We start from the raw sequence: 25,953 nt of genomic DNA on the forward strand, positions 1-25,953 counted from the left end.
GGCTCTTCTGGCATTTAAAGTCTCTGTTGAGAAGTCTGGTGTAATTCTAATAGGTATGCCTTTATCCTTGGTGGCTTTTAAATTCTGTCTTTGTTCTGTATATTTAGTGTTTTGATTATTATGTCCTGGGACAATTTACTTTTTTGGTCCAATCTATTTGGTGTTCTGGAAGCATCTTGTGTGTTATAGGCATCTCTTTCTTTCATTTGGGGAAAATTTCTTATGTGATTATGTTAAAGATATTTTCTGGGTATTGGAGCTGGGAATCTTCTTCTATTTCTATTGACCTTAGGTTTGGTCTCCTCACAGTGTTTCAAATTTCCTGGATGCTTTGTGTCAGAAGCTTTTTAGATTTAACTTTTTTTTGACTGATGTATCAATTTCTTCTATCATATCTTAAATGCTTGACATTCTCTCTTCCATCTCTTGTATTCTGTTGGTGATGCTTGCATCTTTAGTTCCTGTTCTTTTTCCTAGGATTTTCATCTCCAGGATTTCCTTGTGTTCTCTTTATTGCTTCTATTTTCATTTTCAGCTATGGAACTGTTTTATTCATTTCATTCTCCTCTTTGCTTGTATTTTCCTGTATTTTAAAGTGATTCATTCATTTCCTTCACCTGTTTGATTGTATTTTCCTCTATTTCTTTGATGAATTTATTAATTTCCTCTTCAAAGGCTTCTATCATCTTCAGGTGCAAGAAAATGACTTTAAATCTAATCATATAAAGATGATAGAAGCCTTCCCTCAAGGCTTCTGAGCGAGGGAATTGCTTTGCTGACACTTGAACTTCTGTTTGCAGACTGTGAGATAATACATTTTATTTTTTTAAAGGCCATACAGTTTGTGGTATAGTACTTTTCTTGGAAGCCGCAAGAAACCAACACATATTCTGGCTCAGGTTTTAGACTTGGGTAGTGTGGGTAGACACAAGAAGAGTGTGAGGCACATGATGTAAAAGCTCTAGACAAGCTGTAACAAGGCTCGGGTAGCAGTGTGAGTGTGATTCTGGAAAAGGCTCCCAAGAGAAGGGAGTAATTGTGCAAACCATGTTTGTTTTAGAGAGTATGTCTATCATCATGAACAGAAATGTATTTGAATTGCAGACTTCAAAGTGAGATCTGTGTGTGTGTGTGTGTGTGTGAGAGAGAGAGAGAGAGAGAGAGAGAGAGAGAGAGAGAGAGAGAGAGAGAGAGAGAGAACCATGTTTGTTTTTATTAATTAATTTTGTTCTTTGACAGTTTCATGCATGTACATAATACATACCAAGTATTCTGATGCTCCCCCTTCTCCTATCTCCCTATTGCCCTGTCTACACTACCTCTTCCCTATAATTATCTTTCTTGTGTTCGAGTCTATTCAGTTTGTCTTTTATTTATTTTCTTTAATGTGTACTAGTGTTTGCCTGTATTTGAGTGTACCACATGCTGTTTGGTGCCTGTAGAAGCCAGAAGAGGGGATCAGATCCCTTGGAACCAGAGTTACAGGTGATTGTGTGTTGTCATATGAGTGCTGGGAGTAGAATAAGGGTCACCTGGAAGAGCAACAAGGACTCTTGACCACTGAGCCACCTCTCTAGTCTCAGGGTTATGACCCACTGAGTTAACAAGGCCATCTCTGCGAGCGTGAGTTTGGAGCTGTCTGTTGCAGCATGGCGGGCTCAGCAAAGGATGGACAACTGAAGACAGTGCCTCCTTTTCTCCCAGAATATATCAGTGGCCAATAGTCAGCAATCAGCATGCAATTTTCTTCCCTATCCATGGCTGACTGTAGACAGGCCAGTCTCATGTGCTGTGAGTTTATGATTTCAGAGTGACCAGAGGATGGTGTGTCATAGCCCTTTCTCTTCCTGCTCTTACAAACTTCCCATTACAATTTCCACCATGCTCCCTGAGCCTTATAGGGAGTGGTATACATGTCTTGTTTAGTGCTGAGCTCTCAGAAGTCACTTATTTTCAGCATTGTTGGCAGACGAGAGTCTGCATTCCTGGACATTCACCACACACAGAGGTTTCTCCGAGGCTGGGAGTAGCTTCAGCTGTGTGTATAAGCATCGATGGTGTGCAGTGGTTGCATTTCAATTCTTTGCTTATTTTCTCTCTTATCCCGTCCTCGTTGATTATTCTGATACCCATCCCTCTCTCATTTCCTTTCTCTCCTGTCGATAACTCTCCTCATGCACTCTAGCTGCTCAATTTTCTTTATAAAATACATTTGCCTAACAGCCCTGGAACTCACATCTGAGCATAGAAGGAAGCAGATTCAGTAGAAAAGAGAACTCAGTATGATGTTTTCCTTACAAGCAGGGTCCCTGAGAGATGGAAAATTCTATAATCAGACCAAAGGTGAGATCTTAAAGGAGCTATGACTACAATAACTTTCACTGAGGAAAGGTGAACACCTTATTAAGAGTGTCAGAAACTTGCCTGGATTGTGGTTTGTTTCCAGGAATGGATTGTCCCTCCATCACTCCTTACTCTCAGGACAGTGGCTTTACATTTTCGTCCCATACCTGTTAAGGAGACCACAGAGAAGGATGAAAGTGTCCCCGGGAAAGTGTGCTGGAGAGGAAAACTTGCCTTAAAAACAAAACAAAACAGTCCATAGAAGTTCTGGCTTAAAACCTTGAACTGATGTAGCTTAGGCAGAGGTTGGCTTTTCTCTTCTCCCTATCAACTTCTCACAGGCAGAGCGAGGATTGAGCAGCACAGTTTGCTTTTGCTTTATTTTTTTTCTGTTTATGTTAGAGCTTTTCAGTCAGAGAAGAATATTATAGGCATAACAAAGAATTTAAGAATTTTAGGGACATGCTTTATGGACTTTAAAACTGTATCTGGGAAAGGTCTTCATACTGATTGCCCTTCCTGAATCATTTGCATTACACATTGATAGGGGCCACTCAAGCCTTTTCCTCTTGTGGCACCCCTTCATCTGAGGAGTATTTATGTGATCTTCAGTATAAGTGTGTACAAAATATAAATAAAATGTTTACTGACAATAAATCATAAAATTATGTTCAAACAATGCTTTGGTACATATAAAATTTAACCATCTATTAAAGGTGCAATGAAGCTTGCATACTAGTAAGATGGTCATGCTTGTTGTTTTTATATAAAGAACTGAATCTTTGCTGATAACCAGTATTACAGGGAGCAGAGAATCTTTAGCAGTTTTCAGAGTAGGCTGATTGTCATTTTTATTATTGTTGTCAATGATGAGGACACCAATATCATAAATGTGCAACACAAAATTACGGAAGCATATCTAGGATCTTTAAAGAAATAGTTGGAAACTATAGTCTAGTCCCAAATCAAGCTTTCTTAATTGATATTTATGAAAATGAAGTTAGCAACTAAGCACAGCTGTTTTAAAAATCAAATATGCTAACTCTACAATCCAGAGACATATTGATACTTTAACACTGTGTGTGCTGAAGAGTGATGGTAGAAAACATCCTTTGTCCCTGCAGTAAAGCCATTGTTGTTTCCATAAGAGCACAACACCTTGCACAGTAAGAGTAGTGCAGGCTGTGACGTACAGCACTTCTTCCGGCTCTGAGCCAAAATGTTTTAGGCAGCATCCATTGGCACTGCATACTGTGGCAGACAGCGTGTGCAGTATGAAGGGCATGTTTTATACTTTTACAACCAAAAGTGCAGTGAAAACCTGTAATGCAGCTATTTCTGGTTCATTATGATTTGACTTTGAATTACTTTTTAGTCATTGATTGCTCAGAAACTTTGTTGTCAGCAAATTTTCACATCTATCACACTCAATTAAACAGCCCCATATCGGGTAACAATCCACAGTTTAAGAAACTAAATATGCCTGGTGTGTTTAGTTCTAGCACTTGGGAGGCAAAGGCAGGCAGATCGCTTGAATTCAAGGCCAGCCTGGTCTACAGAGTGAGTTCCAGGATAGCCAGGGATACACAGAGAAACCATGTCTTGAAAAATAAAAGAAAAGAAAGAAACTAAGTATTAGTGACAAGGCTAGCCTTTAGGGTTGTATGGACATAGTCTGAATACAGCCAGGAAGTTTTCTCTCTCACCTTTGTCTTACTTATGCAGATGTTTCTTGCACTTTAGGTGATTTATTCATATTCAGTTTTAGGAGACTGCTGTTGTGAGAAGGCTTATATTTTAAAGAGAGAGTCTGAGAGAATAGGCAGGACACACATAGTGCAGGGAGGGTTGAGTCTCAGTTGGGAGAACAGTACTGCTTTATAGTTTTATAGGACCTGTCCTGGTTTACCTTTTTTTTTTTTTTTTTTTTGAGTCTCATACTTTAGACATTAATTACATGTACTCATAGACCACACATTATGACGCATTTGTCTGGAGTCTCTTTCTTCATAATAATAGAATAAGTTGAAATTTACCTGATCTATTTTTGTACTAAAGAAATAGTAGCTCATTAGCTCCTAAAACATTTATACGAGAACAGGCAGAGGCTGGCTTTGTTTGCAAAAATTTACAATATAAATAAAAATTATTTATTTCTTTTGCAGATATGGCTGTTTCTGTGGTTGCTCAGGGCCAATACACAGGAAGCATAACAGGGTTTTTTCCTCCTGTTTTCAGGCAGGAAGTCAGGTGGTGGGATCCAGCTAAATATAATATGTTTATGAAGGTGGCAATGTATTTCCCATGCTGGCTAAAAACATAATCTATCATCGTTTAGCAAGACCTCCTAGTTTCAGTGACTGTCTATGAGGACTCATAGAACTTGGCAAATAGTTAAGTTCATGGCTAAGAGTATAAGGCAAATTAGGCAGAAGGAAACTAGATACAAGCTTCCTAGACTTCTCTTAGAGGCACCCCTGCCAACCATATTGTCCATCAACAAGCTTGGGATGCTTGAAGTGTTTTCTGTGACTGATGTTTACTTAAGGCTTGAAGTCTAGAGTATTTATGAGAGACAAGCATGAAGGCACAATGTATCTGTGTCACTGAAGGCTACTGCTGACTTTGTAGATATGCAGACCAGTGGTGTGTGTTCATTGCAAACCACAGCATGTGAAATATCTGAGCACAGTGAGCTTCTTAATTTGAGAAAGTTTTGTATTAGAGTAGGCATCATTTTTGTTGTTATTTTTTAATTCAGATATCAACTAAGAGCCAGACTTTGGAGCAGACATTTCTAAGAAGAGTTTCAGATTTGTCGTGTCAACTTTCATTTTTTGTAACGTGCAAATGCTGTCTGGCATGATAGCAGTTAAAGTGGCTCCTCTCTGCATTGTGAGTCAGTAGTTCTTTGGCATTGGAGATAAAGAGCTATGTATTTTGAGATAAAGCACTCATACAATTAGATGTATACTTCTAAAAGAATGGAAAGGCAGATGGCTCTGAGGTTCAGAAGGTTGGGAGAGCTTTGTCAAAGGAATTTATGTGATGAATGAAACAGTAGACAATTGAGTTAGTATAGAATAGCAGAAATATTCCATATTGTGGAGTTACTTTAAAAAGATATTTAAGCCAACAACAACAACAACAACAACAAATTTCAAAAGAGGCTGGGTGTGGTGGCTTATGCATTTAAGCCTAGCACTTGGGAGGCAGAACAAGCAGAGCTCTATGAATTTCAGACAACAGTTTGATCAGGGCTACATAATGAATCCCTTCCTCAAAAACAAAACAGGAGAACAACAAAAAGATGTTTTAAAGTTACCATTTTTAGTTATGTTATCCCACTAACTGAGTAGGCCCAGGGTTTGGCTCCTATCAGTACCCTGATCTTAACTGGGCTAAGCATTGTTCATAGGATTCTAATGCTTTTGGAGTCCTTCTTAAATTGTCCACCATTCAAATGATGGTCACAGTATTTCTCAACAAAATTACTATTGATATAGAGGGATAGCAATCTGCTTTCATATCTGTAATTGGGTCATAACTCTTTAAACATGGTTTTTGTTAGTAACTTGACAATTGCTTTTATACATTTGTTCCTATTTATTGAACTCAATTTTATAGAAGTATTATATATGTTTTTGGTTTTTTGGGGGGGTTTGTTTGGTTATTTATTATAATATATTACAGCCTGATTGTTATCTCCTTGTTTGTATCTTCTCCTTCCCACCCTCCCTTCCTATTAGCCCTATTCCCCTCCCCCCCTACGCCTCTGACAGGAGGGAGCCCTCCTCCACCGCTGTCTGACCACAGCCATATCAGGTCTCATACATGCCCTTCCTCTGTGTTCCCAGATGGTCTCCCCACCAAGGGGATGTGATCAAATTTGGGACACTGGAGTCATGTCAGAGATAGTCCCCACTCCTCCCCCAACCATGGAGAATGAACTGTCCTTTGGATATATCTGAACAAGGGGTCTAGGTTTTCTGCATGCATTGTCCTTGGTTGGTGCAACAGTCTGTGCAGGACCCCTTGGGTCCAAATCCACCAGTCTTGATGGTCTCCTTGTGGGATTCCTGAACCCTTTGGGTCATTCCATAGCCCCATTATTCCATATTACTCTCAGCACTCCTCCCAGGGTCCAACAGCAAGTCCCAGCATCTGTTCTGATCTCCTGCTGGGTGGAGTTTCTCAGAAGACTTGTATGTTGGGCTAATATCCACTTATAGCTGAGTATATACCATGCCTGTCTTTCTGGGTCTGGGTTATGGCATGCAAATGATTGTTTCTAGTTCCATCCATTTGCTTGCAAATTTTAAGATTTCCTTATTTTTGATGGTTAAGTAGTATTCTATCGTGTAAATGTACCATAGTTTCTTTATCCATTATTTGGTTGAGGCATATATAGATTGTTTCCAGATTCTGGCTATTATGAATAAAGCTGCTATGAACATAGTTGAGCAAATGTATTTTTTTTATGGTGGAGCATCTTTCAGATATATGCCCAGGAGTGGTATAGCTGAGTCTTGAGGTACTACTGTTCCTAATATTCAGAGAAAGTGTCAGATTGATTTCCAAAGTGGTTGTATGAGTTTGCACTCTCACCAGCAGTAGAGGAGTGTTCCCCTTTCTCCACATCCTCCCCAGCATGTGATGTCACTTGAATTTTTTTTTATCTTAGCCATTCTGAAGAGTGTAAGGTAGAATTTCAGAGTTGTTTTGATTTGCATTGCCCTGATGACTAAGGACGCTGAGCATTTCTTTCAGTGTTTTTCAGCCATTCAGTATTTCTCTGTTGAGAATTCGCTGTAGCTCTGTACCACATTTCTAATTGGATAACTTGGTTTGGGGGTGTTTAATTTCCTGAGTTCTTCATATATCTTTGATATTAGCCCTTTGTTAGATGTAGGGTTGGTGAAGATCTTTTCTCCTTGATCTCCTTTTGTTGTCTTATTGCTCTAGCTAGAACTTCAGGTATTATATTGAAGAAATATGGTGAGAGTGGGCAGCCTTGTCCCTGATTTTAATGGAATTTCTTTCAGTATTTCTTCATTTAATTTGATGTTGGCTATTGGCTTGCAGTATATAGCCTTTATTATGTTTAGGTATATGCCTTGTATTCCTGATCTCTCTAAGGCTTTAAATATGAACAGGTGTTGGATTTTGTCAAATGCTTTTTTCACATCTACAGAGATGATCATACGGTTTTTTTTTTCTTTCAGTTTGTTTATAGGGTGGATTACAATGATGGATTTCCATTTATTGGACCACCCTGCATGTATAAAATGAAGACTACTTGGTCATGGTGAAGGATATTTTTGATGTGTTCTTGGATTTGGTTTGTGATTTTTTTTTGTATTTTTGCATTAATGTTTATAAGACAAATTGGTCTGAAATTCTTTTTCTTTATTGGGTCTTTGTGTAGTTTAGGTATCAAGGTGACTGTGGCCTCATAGAATAAGTTTGGTAATGTTTCTTCTGTTTCTATCTTGTGGAATAGTTTGAAGAATAGTGGTATTAGCTCTTCTTTGAAAGACTGGCAGAATTCTACTCTGAAGCCATCTGTACCCAGACTTTTTATTTATTGTTTTGGAGGGGGTTGGGAGACTTTTGATGACTGCTTCTATTTCTGTAAGAAATAAAGGATTATTTAATTTGTTTACCTGTTATTGATTAAACTTTGGTTTGTGGAATCTATCAAGAAAATTGTCCATTTCATTTAGATTTTCAAATTTTGTGGCATATAGTTTTTGTAGTAAGAGCACATGATTCTTTGTATTTCCCTGGTGTCTCTTGTTATGACTCCCTTTTAATTTCTGATTTTGTTGATTTGGATAGTGTCTCTCTGACTTTTAGTTAGTTTGGCTAAAGGTTTGTCTATCTTGTTGATTTTCTCGAAGAACCAGTTCTTGGTTTCATTGATTCGTTGAATTGCTCTCTTTGTTTCTAATTTATTGATTTCAGCCCTGAGTTTGATTATTTGCAGCCATCTTCTCCTCTTGGGTGTGCTTGCTTATTTTTTTCTCTAGGGCTTCCAGATGTGTCCTTAAGTTGCTTTTATGAGATGTTTAAAATCCCTTTATGAAGGCACTTAATGATACAAACTTTCCTCTTAGCACTGCTTTCATTGTGTCACATTAGTTGGGTGTGTTGTACCTTTATTTTCGTTGAATTTTAGGAAGTCTCTAATTTTTTTATTTCTTTACTGAAACAATTTTCATTGAATAGAGGGTTCTTCAGTTTCTCTCTCTCTGTGTGTGTGTGTATGTGTGTGTGTGTAGACTTTTTGTTATTTCTGTTGTTGAGGTCCATGTTGAGTCCATGGTGGTCTGATAGGATACAAGGTATTATTTCAATTTTCTTGTATTGTTGAGGCTTGCTTTGTGACCTACTATATAGTCAATTTTGGAGAATGTTCCATGAAGTGCCAAGAAGAAGGTATAATCTTTTGTGTTTTAGGGAAAAGTATCTGTTAGTTTAGTTTCTGTTTCATTGGCCTGTTCTTTGGTGAAAGTGATGTGTTGAAGTCTTCCACTATTAATATGTGGGGATCCATGTGTGGTTTAAGATTTATTATTCCTTCTTTTACAAAGATTTTCTCTTTGTGGGTGGCCTTGTATTTCGGGCATAGGTGTTCAGAATTGTGATGTCATCTTGGCTGAGTTTTTCTATGATAAGAATGAAGAATCCTTCTTCACTTCTTGATTAATTTTGGTTGGAAGTCTATTTTATTAGATATTAGCATGGCTACTCCAGCTTGCTTCTTGTGTTCATTTGTTTGGAAGACCTTTCATCCCTTCACTCTGAGGAAATTTTTATCTTTGTGGCTGAAGTGTGTTTCTTGTAAGCAACAGGCTGTTGTGCCCTGTTTACGAATTCATTCTGTTAATCTCTCCTGAACTCGCTTTATAGACCAGGCTGGCCTTGAACTCACAGATACGCCTGCCTCTGCCTTCCAGAGTACTGGGATTACAGATGTGTACCACCACACCTGACCTATATTATATTTTTTATTGCATTAAAAATTAACCTTTTTGAAGTATAGTCACACTAAAAAATCTTGGTTTTATGAATAAATGTGATGTGCTTACTTCATTTTTATATTTTTGTTTGTAAGTCTAGCATTTAGTGAATGAGCCATCTCTTCAGCCCTCTAACTTCATTTTTAATCTTATTTTTTTCTCTCTCCTTCTTGCATTTTTTCCCTGATAATATAAAAAGAAGTGTTGATGCTTAGAAGGTATGTCAGCCTCTACTTTCCCCGTGCTTCCCTCAACATTCACGCACCTGTACTGCAGTGTGATTAGTAGCCCACTAAATGCAGTGTGCCATGGGGCATTTACTGTGAATATTGGTTATCTTTTTTTTTTTTTTTTTTGAGACAGGGTCTTATATAGCTCAGATGTGTCTTGAACTCACTATGTAGTCATGTGATAACCTTGAAGTTCTAATCCTACTGTCTTCTGACATCCTACATACTCAGAGTACAGTGTGTACCAGCATCACACCTGCTTATGTGGTGTTAGGGACTGCAGCACTTTGGTAAGGCACCCTGAAAACTCAGCTACATCCCTAGCCCTGGTTATTTTTGTAATTAGATAAGGCAACACCATTAATTTTAAAAGAATTCCAACAAAACCAAAAAGATTTCTAAATATGTAAGTCATAGCAAGTAATAAAGCCCAAGAAACTTGTATTGGGAATTTCTTTATAGGAAACAAATATTTTTTTTTCAAGAAAGAACACATATTTATGTGACTGTAGGACATCCAGAGTTTTGAATTCTTGGGTCTTTTTCCATCCTCTTCTTTCTTGCCTGGCATAGATTCCTGAGAGTAGGAAATTCAGCACTTTAAGAAGTATTTGGAGCAGCAACAGCCCTAGGAGTAACTGCCAGGCCAGTATACTGAGTATGTCACTTTAAGTAGTAAATTTGGCATCTTTTACCCAGATTAAAATCCATCATGAAGAGTTTGTCTTATTATCTATAAGAGTGAGATAAAATGAAAATAGCACCTCAACTAAAGTTCTTTCTTTAAGGTTCTTTCTTCTCAGGGCCAAATCTTTGGTTTTCTACACTATCACATCTCCTAAGAGTTTGAGAGAGACTATTTTGTATTGGGTCTGGAGCATGATCTATGATGCCATTTTCAAGCGAAGGAGTTTATGAGGGACATGGAAAGCAAAAGCACAAGACTAGCAAATAGAAGTAGTGGAGAGATAGCAGCACAGCATGAAATCAGGTGCAGCACCTGAAGGGACATGGAAGACTGACTGAGAAACACAAAGGCAACTTTACCAAATCAGGCGCACGCAGTAGCCAGCAGAACTGACAGGAGAGGAAGTGGACATACTGGAGCTCCTGATTGAGAGATTCATAGGCAGAACATCTCCGTGTGTGAACTGGCTTCCTGTTGCCACTCAATATAAAGAGCAGTGGCCTCTGCTGAAATAGATTACCTTCTAGTGCTTTTCAATGGCACGATACTTTTTCAATGCACTTAGCTGCATGAGGTCAAAAGCTACTCGTAAAATGAAATGCTTAGGGGATTCCACAGCCTGAAAAAACACTGTTTTGTACAATATGGAAAACTTAAGAATAGACCACAGCCTGGTCTCTACGGTGGTGAGTTGTAAGATCTTGTAATATTCCTGTTCATTACTGAAGCTGCGGCTCAAAAATTGAATTAAATGTTCAACTTAATATTAATTTTTCATTTATTCATACAGCTAGATTTTTTTTTATTTCTATAGGATTATCTCTGACTGCACTGGAGTTCGGCAAAATCTCAGAAATAGATGTGATTTTTGAATGAAATTACCAATAGAAACTATGAATATTGGTTATTTTTATACATTAAAAGAAGCATTTTTTAAAAACCTCCCATTTATGCTAGAAGCAATTTTTAAAAGGAACAAAACATTGTGTGCATTGTTGACTTACATAGATTTGGAACTAGTGATTGCTGGGTGTAGATTAATAAAGACCTCATTCTACTTATTTGTGTTCTAGAGAGATCAAATTTATATGAATTTATATACAGAGAACAATTCATTGGATTTGAGTTTTTCACACATTTATTTTGTGGGTTGTCAGGTATGGCATATTTAAACTCTAATATTTAAATAAGAAATGAGATCTTTGCTTACCAAGGAATATTTAGAAATTAACCGATGAAATTCCAAGGGAAATTAATTTTGGCTTTAATTAAAAATGAGCTGTTGAATATATTTTTAACAATGTAGTTGGAAGGATGAAGGAGTAATGTCATTCTCAGGAGCTCTTAGCACACAGGATCAGTTCTACCTTTGGGAGTGCTCCTCAGGGAAGCCCTTGCCTCACTACCAGCCATAAGGTTTCTGTTAGCTTCCTTTTATAACAGCTATATTTTCTTTTTTCTGTATTAAGGTAGAATTTCCAAGAAATCAGAGATGCAACTCATATAAATTTGAGATTATAAGATCTTATTAAACATATTAATCACTGAAGGAACCAGGAAGATGGCAAAGGTGGTTCTGAGACAGTCTGAAGGTCTAGGTTTATACTGGACCTTTGAACTAAGGGTAGAGCAAGTGCTGGTTACATTTAAAACACTGGTTACTGGTCAGGACAGCAGTGAGTTCTGGTTCTTGGTTCTGTGTTTTCTTTCTTTCTTTAAAAAATATTTTTATTGTGTTTCTTTTTTAACATACATTTATATTATTACACATGCACAAAATAAACTACATACAGCAGGAAGAACCACGAGACAATCAGGAATTGTATAAATGTTACATTCATAGTGATTTGACCATTTGTATTTGGCAAACAAAGTAAACATCTTTCCTATCCTGTTGGGTCTAAATTTCTGAATGTAGATTAATATCAATCATATCTCATCTCTATTAAACTGAAACATTTATCTTGATCTAAAAACATCTTAACCCCTAACCTACTAAGCTTAATTGAAAGACTAAACTATCTGGTGGGTCTTCACATCCATCAGAGACTTGAGAAGAGATAAAACTTAAATACCTGAGTGAACCTGGAATGCAGGTTAGCAGCTTCCAAAATGAAAAAAAATGACTGAGATAGTTTGCTGCCTGAACAGTCAAACAACACTCTCTGTAACATTGGGGGCATCATCTTCAGCCTTCTGGCCCAATATATCTGACAGACATATTTGTGAAGCAGGAAGTATTGAGGACTTGCTTACTCTGTCTTGGCAGAGTTTGGCTGTTGACTCTGTCTACATCTAAACTTGCCTATTTTTAGGCAGAATTCTGTCTGTGGCAGAGACAAGGACATTTTGCCCAGTGGCTTGTTTGCCACATTTGAAGGCAACTTCTTAAAGGAGGTTCTTTGATGCTCATCTTCGAGGCAGGCTGGGTGTTGCCAGGAGTTAATTTGTCTGGTTTTCAAAGAATCTTTAGAAAAATAAAAACATCTTTAAATGCCGTATTCTGTAAGTCTCAGAGATTTTTGAACACCTTATTTAACTATTTTACCTCATATGTCTATAGAATCATATCTATTAGACCTAGAATATATATTCTTGTGATAAAATTAGACTAGTTTTTGACATGAGCATGATTTGCATCAATTTACAAAATTCAATACCATTGAATTAAAAAAAAATAACCTTATTTGTGAATAACAATTAGGGCCTTGAGATGAGGAGTAGATTCAATACTCTACCTTTTGTTCTATCCTCCCTCTATATTTCTATATCCCGATGCTGAATCAGACCTGACAGGATTCATTTCTCTCAGCAAGTTGGATGCTGATATCCTGCATCTTCCATGTTCCAGCCCCAGGTGCCTCAGTTGCTGTTACCCATCAGAACAGAACAGCGTTGTAGAAAGCTTCTGTTCCAATTGGTCCAGCAGTTCAGACTGCCCCACACAGGACTCCTATTAAGCCTGGAATTTTGTAACTTTTGAAAAATGGACCACAATTGCTATCCCTGGCTTACTTACCCATTTTCCCAATTTTTTGGGGGTCTTCAAAGGAATTATTTGCCCTAAATCTGCCTGAAGAAACCCTAAGAGAACAACATTCCATTTCCTCTAAGGGGGGTTGGACAGGTTTCTGTTTACTCTCTTGGTCTACACATGCTTATTTCCATTGGGAGTTGGTTATAAGTTATTATTGGTCTTTTACAGAGAAGAAACTAGGTTTGACTCAGGGACATATCTCTTTTCCTTTATCTTTCGTAGGTAAGGAGATAGGAGCTGAAAAGAAAGAAAGGGGGTGCTATCTTTTCTAACAAAGCATTTGTATCACTACTAAGCAAAAGTATACAGGCGATTTATACAAGCTCCATAAATGCAGAGAGTGTAGTAGGAAACAAATGGCGGAGTGTAATTTTCCTATATAAGTAAACACTGGGGTAGTTTGTCATCACAAGACACTGGAAGAACCTTCCACCTGTCTTTTTCACCTTATTTCAAGTTTTATGTAAATCTTTCTTAATATACTATCTCTCAGTTTAAAAATATTTTTTGTATCAAGATACTCACTTTAAATTCAGATTAGTTCATTTTCAGGTAGCTAATGAAAATGTATCTCCTTGCTTAAAATCCAAGAATTTGAGTTGCTGAGGCACGGGCTTTACTTTAAGTTTAAGATTACATAGTGAATTTCTATTCACAAAGCTTTGGATATATATAATAATTTTAGCCGATAGAAAGAGTGAAGCATGATTTTATGGTGCAATTATGACAATGATTAGAAAATTTAAAAAATTCATTTGAGGACTTTTTATAGATGGAATGAACATGTACATCTCTATGACAGGCTTTGCACCTAGTTCTTTTTATTCTGTATTGAATTCTAAGCACCTAATTAACATAGATTAGGCATTTAAAGAATTGAGTGCCCTTTGAATGACAATGATTGAGTTAGGAATTCAAACGTGAAAATCCCAGTTGTCTAATAGAAAACCCTTTGCTTCATCTGTTTGATTAGGAGCACTCCAATTGTATGCTGGCCCCTGGATGCTAATTAGACCTGCCCGACTCCAGGAACTAAGGCTCAGTATCTGCAGAAGCCTTAGACCTGCCCGACTCCAGGAACTAAGGCTCAGTATCTGCAGAAGCCTTTTGCCCATCTCATTCCGGCTATGGGGACAACATGTCTTCACCTAGGGAGGTTAGAAGAAGCACTGGTAGGTTCTCATGCGTTCTGTACCTAGAAGAACTTGGTGATAGAAGCAACTAGAGCTGTACCTGTCATGCTGTAGCCATGCATAGGGACCAACTATGGCTTTGTTAGCTTGCAGAGGCCAATCTCTGACTCTAGGAGCACCCATCTAAGATGCTATGATATGCGAAGTACTAAGGAGTGCATTCTAGTTTAACTTTACTTCTTTCAAATAACAGGGTTTTTTTTGTTTACATAAACACAAGTTTATTATACAGATTTTATGACCCTCCCCCCATAAAAACACAAAGAAGGTAGTGAAACTGAGAACTTACTCACAAAGTTGTGCTTATTTCTTCTTTTCTTAGATATGAGCTCAGGGTATACACATTGATAAAGCCTTGGTTCATAATGCAGATGGCCCCTCCTCTCAACTAACCCATATAGTTACTCTCAAGCCTCAACTAGTAGCTTGCTGTGATTTTTCTGTCCTTCCTTCCTTCTTTTTTCCTCCTTGTTTAGTTTTATGAGGTAGTAGAGTCTTCTGTTTAGTCTAGACTGGCCTCAAGCTTGCTGTGCAATAGTCTGGGATTGGCAGCTCTCCTGCTGCAGCCTCCCATGTGCTGGATTGTGGGCATGTGGCCCCACACCCAGCTCTGGCCATTGCTTTTAGTATTCCCCTCTTTTACTCTTCCAACTTCTAGCTCCTGTGCCACTGGCTTTGTTCACAGTAGCCTTCCATTCCTCTGGGGCTCCCTACCCAGTGTTGTTGTACATTGTGAGATAACTACTACAACCAAGCTAGTGAACATATCCAGCACTTTATATAACTAGCATTTTTATTTCTTGGTGTGTAGTAAGAACATTTAAGGTCTGCACTTGTAGAAAATCTCAAGCTTCAGTGACAGTATCATTAAATATAGAAAGAGAGTTGTACATTAGCCCTTCAGGATTTCTTCATTTTATGTAAGTAATACTTATTTTTAAGCCATCAACACAATATTTGTCCCTAATAATTGCTATTCTATCATTTGATTTTATGCATTTGATTTTGGATTCCATTTATAATTGAGATTATTCAGTTTTGTCTTTCTGTACCTGGCTTATATTACTTAGGACAATGTCCTCTAGGTTTATCCATGTTGTAATATAAATGGCAGAATTTCCTTCTTTTTATGAACGTTATTAAATGACATTTATGTTTACAGTATTTTATTTATCCATTTCTGTTTTGACAGGCAGTTAGGTTAGTTCCACATCTTGGCTGCTGAGAGTCATACTGTAGTGATCATGGGAATGCTATGTTCCTTTAAGATACTTAATTTATTTTGAGTATAACATACCTAGCTGTAGGATTTCTGGACTTTATGATAGTTATAAGCTTTGTTTGGAAAGACCATACTGTTTCTGTAACAGGTGGTCCCTCACTAACAGCTAACAGCACACAACTGGAGCTTTTTAAGCATCCTTGCCAACACTTGTTATCTTCTGTCTTTTTGGTGGTAGCACTCTTAACAGGTGTGTGCTCACACTCATGGCACTCTTGACTTCTCTTGCCCTACTGGTCACTGATGTTGAGCACCTTTTCATGATCTGGTCAGTATTTTTATTTCTTCCTTGGATAAATGTTGATTTAGCCGGTTGCCCATTTTAGAATCTGGCTGTTTGTCTTTCCTTTTTTGAGTTATTTGAAATTTTTTTATATACTTTGCATATTAGCCTCTTATCAGGGATGGCTTTAAATATCTCCTCATTCTCTAAGTTTCCCTTTTATCCTGTTTTTTCTTTTGCTTTCAAGGTACTTTAATTTGGTGCTTGGTTAGTTTTACATTTGTTACTTTTACTTTTAGCATCATATAAAAAACCCATTATCCAAGCTAGTTCCAAGAAATTTTCCCTCTAGATATTTTATAGTCTTGGTCTTATATTTTAAGATTTAATATAAATTTATATTTATAAATTTCAATGACTTGTTTTTAGTTTGGGTTAGGGGTACAGTGTTATTTTTCTGCATTTTTCTCCTAGTTTTGCTAATATCACTTATTGAAGAAACTAGCCTTTTCTTTAAATTTAATTATTATTCTTTTTAAAAATAATTTCATGCATGAGTATTGTTTCCACCCCTACATTTCTCAACTCCAACTCCAGTTCATGAGAGAGCCTTCCCTCTCAAGTTCATGACCTTTTACTTACACCCGCGCGTGTGTGTGTGCGCGCGCGCACGCGCACACACACACACACACACACACACACACACACACACACACACACACGAGTCTCTATTAGGGTCTCTATTGCTGTGATAAAACACCATGACCAAATCAAGTTGGCTTATACTTCCACATCACTATTCATCATCAAAGGAAGTCAGGACAGAAGTCATGGAGGACTGCTGCTTTTTGTCTTGCTCCCCATGGCTTGCTGAGCCTGCTTTCTTACAGCATCTACGGCCACCAGCCCAGGCATGACACCATCACAATAGACTGATACCTCTCATATCAGTCATTAATAATAATAATAACAACAACAACAACAACAATAATGATAAATCCCTACAGACTTTCCTTCAGGCCTATCTGGTGGAGGCATTTTCTCAATTGGAGTTCTTAGTTCCATATCTTATATCAAGTTGACCAAACACCATTCAGGACCCACCTACAACCCCACCCCACACCTCTACTACTGAGAACATTTCGTATTGTCCTTACGTATTTAGGGATGAGCAAGTGGGATTAGGTAACCTGTTGGGGAGTTCATCTCTGGAGAAGACTGATCCTCCTTCTCCAAGCAGCCATTGATTGCCTGTAGCTCTTCATCCACGGGTAGGACCTTTGCTACACCAGTTTTAGGCATCCTTGTTGTTGAGATTTCATGGATGCAGCTATACCGACTTGACTATCACGTCTAGAAGACACTATTTAGCACAAGCCATTCTGGTTATCTGGTTCTCAAAATCTTCAGCTCCTTCTTCTGTGATGTTGTCTGAGTCTTGGGTGTATGGCTGTATTGTACCAGCCGGATCTGGGCAACCCGAGTACACTTAATCCTCTACCTTGGGACTAATTGTTGATCTCTGCAGTTGCCTTTATCTGCTGTAAAAAGACGCTTCTTTGGTGATAGGTGAGAGCTATCTAACTGTGGGTAAAGGAGACATTCAAATTAGTTAGAGATTGTATTAGTTTAGGAAAAGGGCATCAGTAGCTTCTACTGTAGTCTTTGGCCTCTCTGTCAGTGGGTGCTTGCCTGGTTGTACAATGCTAGCATGAGAGACTACCTGTTTATTCTTGGCCTCTTGACGAAGATAAATTGACAGTCAAAATCTGGTTTTATTTTGTGTTGTATATTCTGTTCCATTAGTCCATGTTTTTATATTGTTACCATACTATTTTGATCACCATAGCTATAGCTTTGTGAAGTCATTTAATGTTGAGATCTTTCATCCACTTGAACTTAAGTTTTGTGCAGGATGACAGATATGGATCTACTTGCAGTCTTCTCCAGTCAGACCTTCAGTTAGAGCAGCACAATTTGTAGAAGATGCTTTCTTTCTTCCTTCCTTCCTTCCTTCCTTCCTTCCTTCCTTCCTTCCTTCCATTGTATGGTTTCGGCTTCTTTGTCAAAACTGAAGTGTCTGTAGATGTGTGGGTTTATTTCTGGGTCTTGGATTCAATTCCACTGATCAACCTGTCTGTTTCTTACCAGTACCATGCAGTTTTTTTTTTTTTATTACTATTGCTCTGTAGTATAGCCTAAAATCAGGGATGATGGTACCTCCAGAAGTTTTTTTATTGTACAGGGTGTCTTGTTTTTCCATATGAAGTTGAGAATTATTATTTCAAGGTCTGTAAATAATTGTGTAGGGATTTTGATGGGAATTTCATTGACTCTGTAGATTGCTTTTGGTAAGATGGCTATTTTTTACTATGTTCATCCTACTGGTCCATGAGCATGGGAGATCTTTCCAACTTCTGATATCTTCTTCAATTTCTTTCTTCAGAAACTTGAAGTTCTTGTCACACGGGTCTTTTACTTGCTTGGTTAGAGTTACACCAAGGTATTTTATATTGTTGTGGCTATCGTGAGGAGTATAGTTTCTCTAATTTCTTTCAGCCCATTTATCTTTTGTATACAAGAGGGTACTGATTTTTTTGAGTTAGTTTTGTACACAGCCACTTTGCTGAAGGTGTTTATCAGCTGTATGAGTTCTCTGGTACAATATTTTGGGGTCACTTATGTATACTATCATATCATCTGTGAATAGTAATCCTTTGGCTTCTTCCTTTCCAATTTGTATCCCCTTGATCTCAGGTAGTTGTCTTATTGCTCTAGCTAGGACTTCAAGTATTAGACTGAAAAGATATGGAGAGATTGGACAGCCTTGTCTTGTCCCTGGTTTTAGTGGAATTGCTTTAAGTTTCTCTCCATTTAATTTTATATTGGCTATCAGCTTATTGTATATTGCCTTTATTTTGCGTAGGTATGTGCCTATGTTCTTGATGTTTCTAAGACTTTTAACATGAAGGGGTGTTGGATTTTGTGAAAGTCTTTTTCTGCATCTGGTAGAATTTTACACTGAAACCATCTGGCCCTGCACTTTTTTTTTTTTTTGGCTTGGGAGGATTTTAATGACCATTTCTATTTCATTAGGGATTATAGGACTATTTAAACTGTTTGCCTGCTCTTGATTCAACATTAATATGTGGAGTCTATCAAGAAAATTGTCCATTTCATTTAAATTTTCCAATTTTGTGGAGTACAGGCTTTTGAAGTAGGACCTAATGACTCTTTGGATTTCCTCAGCATCTGTTGTTATGTCCCCCTTTTCATTCTGATTTTGTTAATTTGGATACTGTCTCTCTACTTTTTAGTTAGTTTGGCTAAGGGTTTGTCTATTTTGTTGATTTTCTCAAAGAACCAACTCTCGGTTTCATTGATTCTTTATATTGTTTTCTTTGTTTCTAATTTACTGATTTCAGCCCCGAGTTTGATTATTTCCAGTCATCTACTGTTCCTCTTGGGTGTGCTTGCTTCTTTCTTTTCTTGAGCTTTCAGGTTTGCTGTTACATTGTTAGTATGAGACCACTCCAATTTCTTTATGAAGACACTTAATGCTATGAACTTTCCTTTCAGCACTGCTTTTATTTAGGCCCCTAAGTTTGGGTATGTTGTGCCTTCATTTTCATTGAATTCCTGGAAGTCTTCAGTTTTGTTCTTTATTTCTTTCCTGACCTAGTGGTCATTGAGTAGAGAGTTGTTCAGTTTATGTGAGTTTATATGGGTGTTTCTGGTGCTCAGGAAGGCAGGTAGAGCCTTGGGCCAGAGGTTCGAACCTTGTGTTCCTGGGGCTCTTGCCTGCTTCCTCGGGAAGGTGAGTAGAGCCTTAGACTAGAGGCTGGATGATCCTGGGGCCTGGGAGCCATCCTGGGGAGGCAGGTATTACCATGAGACTGAGGCTGAAACTCAGGAAATAGCCCACAGTTCTCCTCTGCTGGCTGTGTTCCAGTTGGACCCCCAGGCAGGGGATTAGGGGATGTGTGGGGGTCTAATGTGGATGATCCTGGTGTCTGTTCTGGCAGATCTCCTTAGGAAGGCTTGTAGAGCCCAGGGTTGGAGGCTGAGCTAGCTTTTTCTTCTAGCTCAAGATTACTTTGCCTTTTCGGGATCCTTTGTAATTAGTGCCTTAAAGGTACAAGCTAGGTTCTAAGTAGCGCAGTCGTCTCTTGACTTTGTAGCTCCAACTCTAGACGTTGTTCTGCTCCTAGGCCTCTTTATAATCAGACAGACCAGGTAGCTGCTTTCTTCCTCTTTGTGATATATACTTAGCACACAATTATTCTCAGTGTTCCTCTTTTAATGTAGACATACTGTGGACCACATACTGATAACTTTAGATTTTATTTTATTGAATTAATGCTTTAGAATAAATACACAGGATTGGGAAATAGACATAGTGGATCTGAATTTTTTTGTGTTGCTGTATCATTTTTCAGAACAGATTAAAAGCACTTTACCAACAATATGCCACTTACACTGTAAAACCCAGCAACATTTGTGAAATCATGACAAAAATAAATGTTATTAATTTGTTATAAAATCACCACTTTGAGTTTCTTTTGGTTTTTCACTTCTCAGATGTCTAGGATTATTTTTCTCCACTTGTTTTGGCTTTTTTTTTTTTCAGACATTGTCTCTCTATTATATCTTCCTGATTGTTTTAGAACTCACTGTGTAGACTAGGTTGGCCATAACTCACAGATATCCTCCTGCTTCATAGACTCTGATATACAGAATAATTTTATTTTATAGCTCTCAGTGCATAGGTTCTATATGCTGTTTATACTTAAAATTTACTTGGAGAATATTTTCTTGAATAATATAGACAAACAGTTGCTTCTTAAGAAGGAACCAGCTTCTTAAGTGTAACATTAAGAAACAAAATACTCCTTTATGCTGGGTTTTCAAAACAGGGGGAAGAAATTAATATGAGGTAAAGATCAGATGCTTTGAAAAGTAGGTGAGTTTTTCTCATATAGCTTGACTTTTCTTACTCGGATTTCAATCTCTATTCATACTTCTCAGTTGATGAAGTCTTTGCATCTCTTTGTTCAGGAATAGTTAATGCTTCCAAAGAGGATGACTCACATGATCTGAATTTCCAGAAGACATTGCCTTCATCAAGTCAGAAAAAGACACCTGCAAAAAAGGTAAAACTGAAAGGGGGTGGGTCTCTGCTAATTGGTGGTGATAGTACTGAGATCATTGGCTTAGCTTTTTTAGGAATAGGTTTGCATTTACTTTTTCTTACCATAGTAATTTCTTATTTAAAAAATAATTTTGATATTAAATATAAGCAAAATAGGGGTTGAAAAGGTTGGAAGATTTGATTTTTTGTCTATCTAAAGGAAACTACTTTCATTGCTATTTTAGAAATTTTCTTGTTTTGACATTCATGCTATTTTGTGTTACTAACAGGTACAAAATAAAAATCTCTTGGATTTTGAAGCACACTTAAATACATTGATGATGATTTTTTTATTGATAAGAACCGTTTGGTATATAGCGTCAAATTATGGAAAAGCAAGGTTGTAAACAATACTTAGCATACTGCCTTTTTGAGAAGTTGCTCAGGCATCCAGCACAAGAAGAAAAGAATATTGTAAGCTTATAGGTGCTTTGTGCTCCTTTTTTTCTTTGATACAGGGTCTTGCTAGTGAGCTGAGGCTTGCATTTACCTTATACTCCTTCTCCCTCAGCTGGGACCACACATGTGTGTCATCATTGCCAGTTGCATTTTCTTTTTCTCTTATCCAATCAACTGGAACTTGGGGGTTTCAGGGCTGCCCTCATTTTCGTCTCCTAGGAGCTCCAGTAGTAAGAGTTCCTTAGCTGAACTTCTGCTTCCACCCAAGACTGGCAAGAGTGCTACTTTAAGGAATAATGTAGCTTGGTTGTAGTCTCCTGTAGTCTGGTCAATCTTTCTGTTACATGTGTGGTGGACATGTCAAGGTCATCACCACATCTGGCTTGAAATCTCCAGCTCAGTGCAGTGTTTGAGTATTAGTCCACAGAATGACTTTTTTCTTCAAAAAGAGACTTGAAAGTAAGCAACTTTACAGAATGCCTCAAGGAGCTTCTTTTTTTATTAACACATATTAATTATGCTAATTAATAATTGTATCACATATTAATTATTTCATTATGACATTTTTATGCGTGTATATAATATGTTTTATCATGTTCTATCCCTAGGCCTTTTTTTTTTTTTCACAAGTTGGAAGCTTAGCGGGGTGAGATCTTTCTGAGGCAGCCTTCTCATTGTTCCAGTACAGATTAGGTGTCTCCTAACTGACACTACATTCTCTTTCTACTCCATACCTTTGGGCAACATTAAGATTACTGGTGCTCCTTTTCCCTATCCAAACTGTACATTTTGTATTCTTCTCTGCCTTACTTGCCTTTTCTCATTATAGAGCTCTATATAAGAGTAATCACTAAGCCAGGTGTGGCGGCACACGCCCTTAATCCCAGCACCCAGGGAGGCAAAGGCAGGTGGGTCACCGAGTTTGAGGCCAGCCTGATCTGCAAAGCAAGTCCAGAACAACCAAGGCCATGCAAAGAAACCATGTCTTGAAAAAAAGAGGGTGTGTGCTGTTTATCACTAATAACCATTCCACAGGTTCAATGTTATTCAGACTTGAAATTTCTCTGGGCAAATAGATCAGTCCTTTACTTTTTAATTTAGCCTTAGGCCAGGTCTCAGGGATGTGGGCAGAAGAGTGCTAGATTCTTTGCCTAAATAATATAGCAATTTCCTTTAGCCCAGTTGCTAATACAGTGTTTGTTGCCCTCTGAGACCCGTAGAGCTGGGCCTCCACCCCCTATGTTGCTCTCTGCACTGCTGTCTTTCAGGATCCTTCTACAAGTTTGTTAATCTCTGCTTATAGCCTTCAGCTGCTCTTCTAGTCCAGAGTTTCAAATTCTCCACATGATTCCCAAAACCCACATGGTCAGGTTCTTCAGAGAAATGCCTCACTCTGATACCAAGTCCTGTATAAATTACCTTTTTGTTACTGTGATAATATATTATTATCAAAGGCAACTTAAGGTGTTTATTTTGGCATAAAGTTCCAGAGGAGTATATGCCCGTAATGGTGGAAAAGCAGCAGTAAAAGGATGCCAAGTGATCACTATCAACTGCACACAAGGAAACAGGGAGCCAGCTAGAAGTGATATGAGGTCATAAACTCTCAGAGTCCACTACCAGGGATGTGCATCCTCCAGTAAGGCTCCATGTTGAGAAAGTTCTAGAACATCCCCAAGTCACACCACTAACTGGTACCAAGTGTTCAGATACATGTGCCTATGGGAGTCATTTCTCACTATACCACCATACCAGCAGCCATTTGACTACTCATAGATCTTCATGGAGGGTAGGACCTTGTGAAGCTCATTCCTGAACTCCTCAGGGAAGAGTGGGCCGTGTTACAACATCCTCCCTCAATGACAGGATACTGAGTGTCCAAGCTTTCAAAAGGTATCATGGTTGCTGTGAGTTCAAGAATGCCATGTCTATATACAGGGGGAGGAAGTCCCCCTCAGTCACAGTCATAGGGGAGGGGAGTAAGGGGGAAAATGGGAAGGACGGAAGAATGGGAGGATACAAGGGACGGGATAACAATTGAGATATAATATGAATGAATTAATAAAAAGGGGGAAAAAGAGTGCCATGGAGACAGTGTTCTACATTACTCTATCTTCTGGCTGTTACATTCTTTTTGCCTTGTCTACTACAATGCTCTCCAAGTCACACTGTGATACAAATGTCCCATTTATGGCTAAACAGTCAACAATAACTTACTCTTAGCACTTTGGCCTATTATGAGACTGCTGTTTTTACTGCTCATTTGTTCTGACCAGACACAAAAGCAATATATGGGAATAAACATAGTATTGAGAAGGTAATTGATGAGTACTTTTATCAAAACAATAGCTGTAGCTATCTTCCCAGCCACAGTAATTTGACCAGGTTTATGAAAATAGAATTTGCTCCTATGGAATAGGCCTTAGTTCTAATAAGAAAGTGGTTACCCCAGAACAGACTTGCCACTGTCATACCAGAGGATACATCTTGCCTGGCCAGTCAGAAGTACAGCATTCACTGCCTGTGGTTCAGCAAGGTTATTGATGACGCTACACTCCCCTCCATTTTCTATCACTATGAGGGCTAGTCAGCAGGTAGCTTCCGTATCAGTGAGAGCTTGGTTTCTGTGTGTTTTACAGCCAGAGCATTTAGTGTTTTCAGCAAGAGGATTTTACTGTCTAGCTGTAGTAAGCATCCAAACACATTGGTAATTACCTATAGTGTTTTAGGGGTCCCAGGAACTTCCCTGAACAACTTGTAGGGAAAGAGCCCAGCCTGGCAGTGCGATCCTCACTCAATAACTGATTTTGGGATTAGTTTTAGCCACCTATACAGGATACCTCCGTTCAAATTCTTGATGTTTTTAATTTATCTATTTTAAAAATTAGCTTCATGTAATCTTATTTGATTCCTGTGTACATTTTTATTTGAAACAGGGTCTCCTTATGTCACATAGACTGACTTTGAACCCTGCCTCCATCTCCTATATGCTAGACTAAAGGCATGTAACACCATGTTAACTTGCTTCCTTTCTAAAATGGAATATATTTTGTGACTCAATTTTTGTTAATCTTGTCAAATTTTATGGAATTGCCTATGTAGAAAGAATTTTATATGTTTCCTACTTATAAATAGTATCTCAGGACATTCCTGAATGGCTTTTGGGATCTGTAAGGGAAATTAACTAACTTCACCAGAATTTACTTAACTTTATTTCATAAGACAGTTTGATACTGTAAATACTTGCTTTCCTTTTGACTATGATGTTGTCTCTTAGGAATTGTGTTGTTTATAGACTTGCAAATTTTATACTGGAAGATTGTTAAATTTTTGTCTGTTTCTTATTTAACTTATGAAGAAACTGAGACCTAGGAAGGCGAAGTAGCTGTGCCATAACCATATGGCTTTCGGAAGCAGAGGAAATGCCTTGCCTCCCAATATTACTATCTTCACTTTGTCCGGTTCAGAAAAATTTTACCCAACCCTTTCTTTAATTTGCTAATAATTTGGTCCATTTAGCAGTTGTCAAAAGACCTGGTGTCTTCCTGTTACATTGTGTTTCTTCTTGTTCTTGTTATTCTTAGCTAATCCCATTTCATTCAACCAGAAATATGATATAACCTTCAGTTTGAATATAGCCATGTTGAATAGTTGGCTTTAAAATACTTTTAAATATTTATTTTGCTGTATGTGTGTAAGTATTTTGCTTGCATGAATGCATGTGATCCATGTGCATGTGGCTATACATGGATGTTAGAAGAGGGGGTTGCATCACCTAGAATGGAACTAGAGTTACAGATGGTTGTGAGCTGCCAGATGGGTGCTGGGAACTGAACCTGGGTCTTTTGAAAGAACAACAGGTGTTCTTAAGTCCCGAGCCATCTCAGCAGCCCCTAGAATGGTTTGCTTCTTTAAAAATGTAATTGTGCTGATTTTGAAGTGTGATTTGTAAAGTATCTTTATCCAATTTTTATTCATCTAATTAAATTCAGGGTTGTCTACCAACCAGACAGGTACAATACAAAATGGTGGCAGTAAGGAAAGAAGAGCAACAATTTTTCTTAGGCAGTGCAAAATTTCATGGCAAAGACACATGCAGAATTAATTAATTTAGATTGTGAAAGTGCTAAAGTAACGATAAATATAGTGCTAAGACTTTTAAATTAATTTTTTAATTGTTAATAATTATTCACATTACCTCCCTATTGTTACCCCCTTGCCTGTGTTCTCCTGTTCCTATCCTTCCTCTCTCTTCCCCTATTCCCCTACCCTAGTCTTCTGACAGGGAGAGCCCTCCTCCCCCACCATCTGATTCCAGCCTGTGAAGTCTCATTAGGATGCC

The 25,953-nt window shown here is 38.0% G+C and overlaps 1 protein-coding gene across 1 annotated transcript in view; it reads left to right on the forward strand.

The window, feature by feature from the left end:
* The first annotated feature begins 14,380 nt into the window (after positions 1–14,380).
* Ptpn20 (protein tyrosine phosphatase non-receptor type 20) overlaps positions 14,381–25,953 on the forward strand; it is a 51,391-nt gene continuing 39,818 nt past the window's right edge. Inside the window, exons 1-2 of the mRNA XM_051143291.1 lie at positions 14,381–14,495; positions 21,080–21,174. Coding sequence (XP_050999248.1) covers positions 14,462–14,495; positions 21,080–21,174 — 129 coding nt within the window. The 5' untranslated portion in view covers positions 14,381–14,461. The remainder of the gene's footprint in view (positions 14,496–21,079; positions 21,175–25,953) is intronic.

This window comes from Acomys russatus, chromosome 3 (assembly GCF_903995435.1).
Source record: "Acomys russatus chromosome 3, mAcoRus1.1, whole genome shotgun sequence".
Lineage (NCBI taxonomy): Eukaryota > Metazoa > Chordata > Mammalia > Rodentia > Muridae > Acomys > Acomys russatus.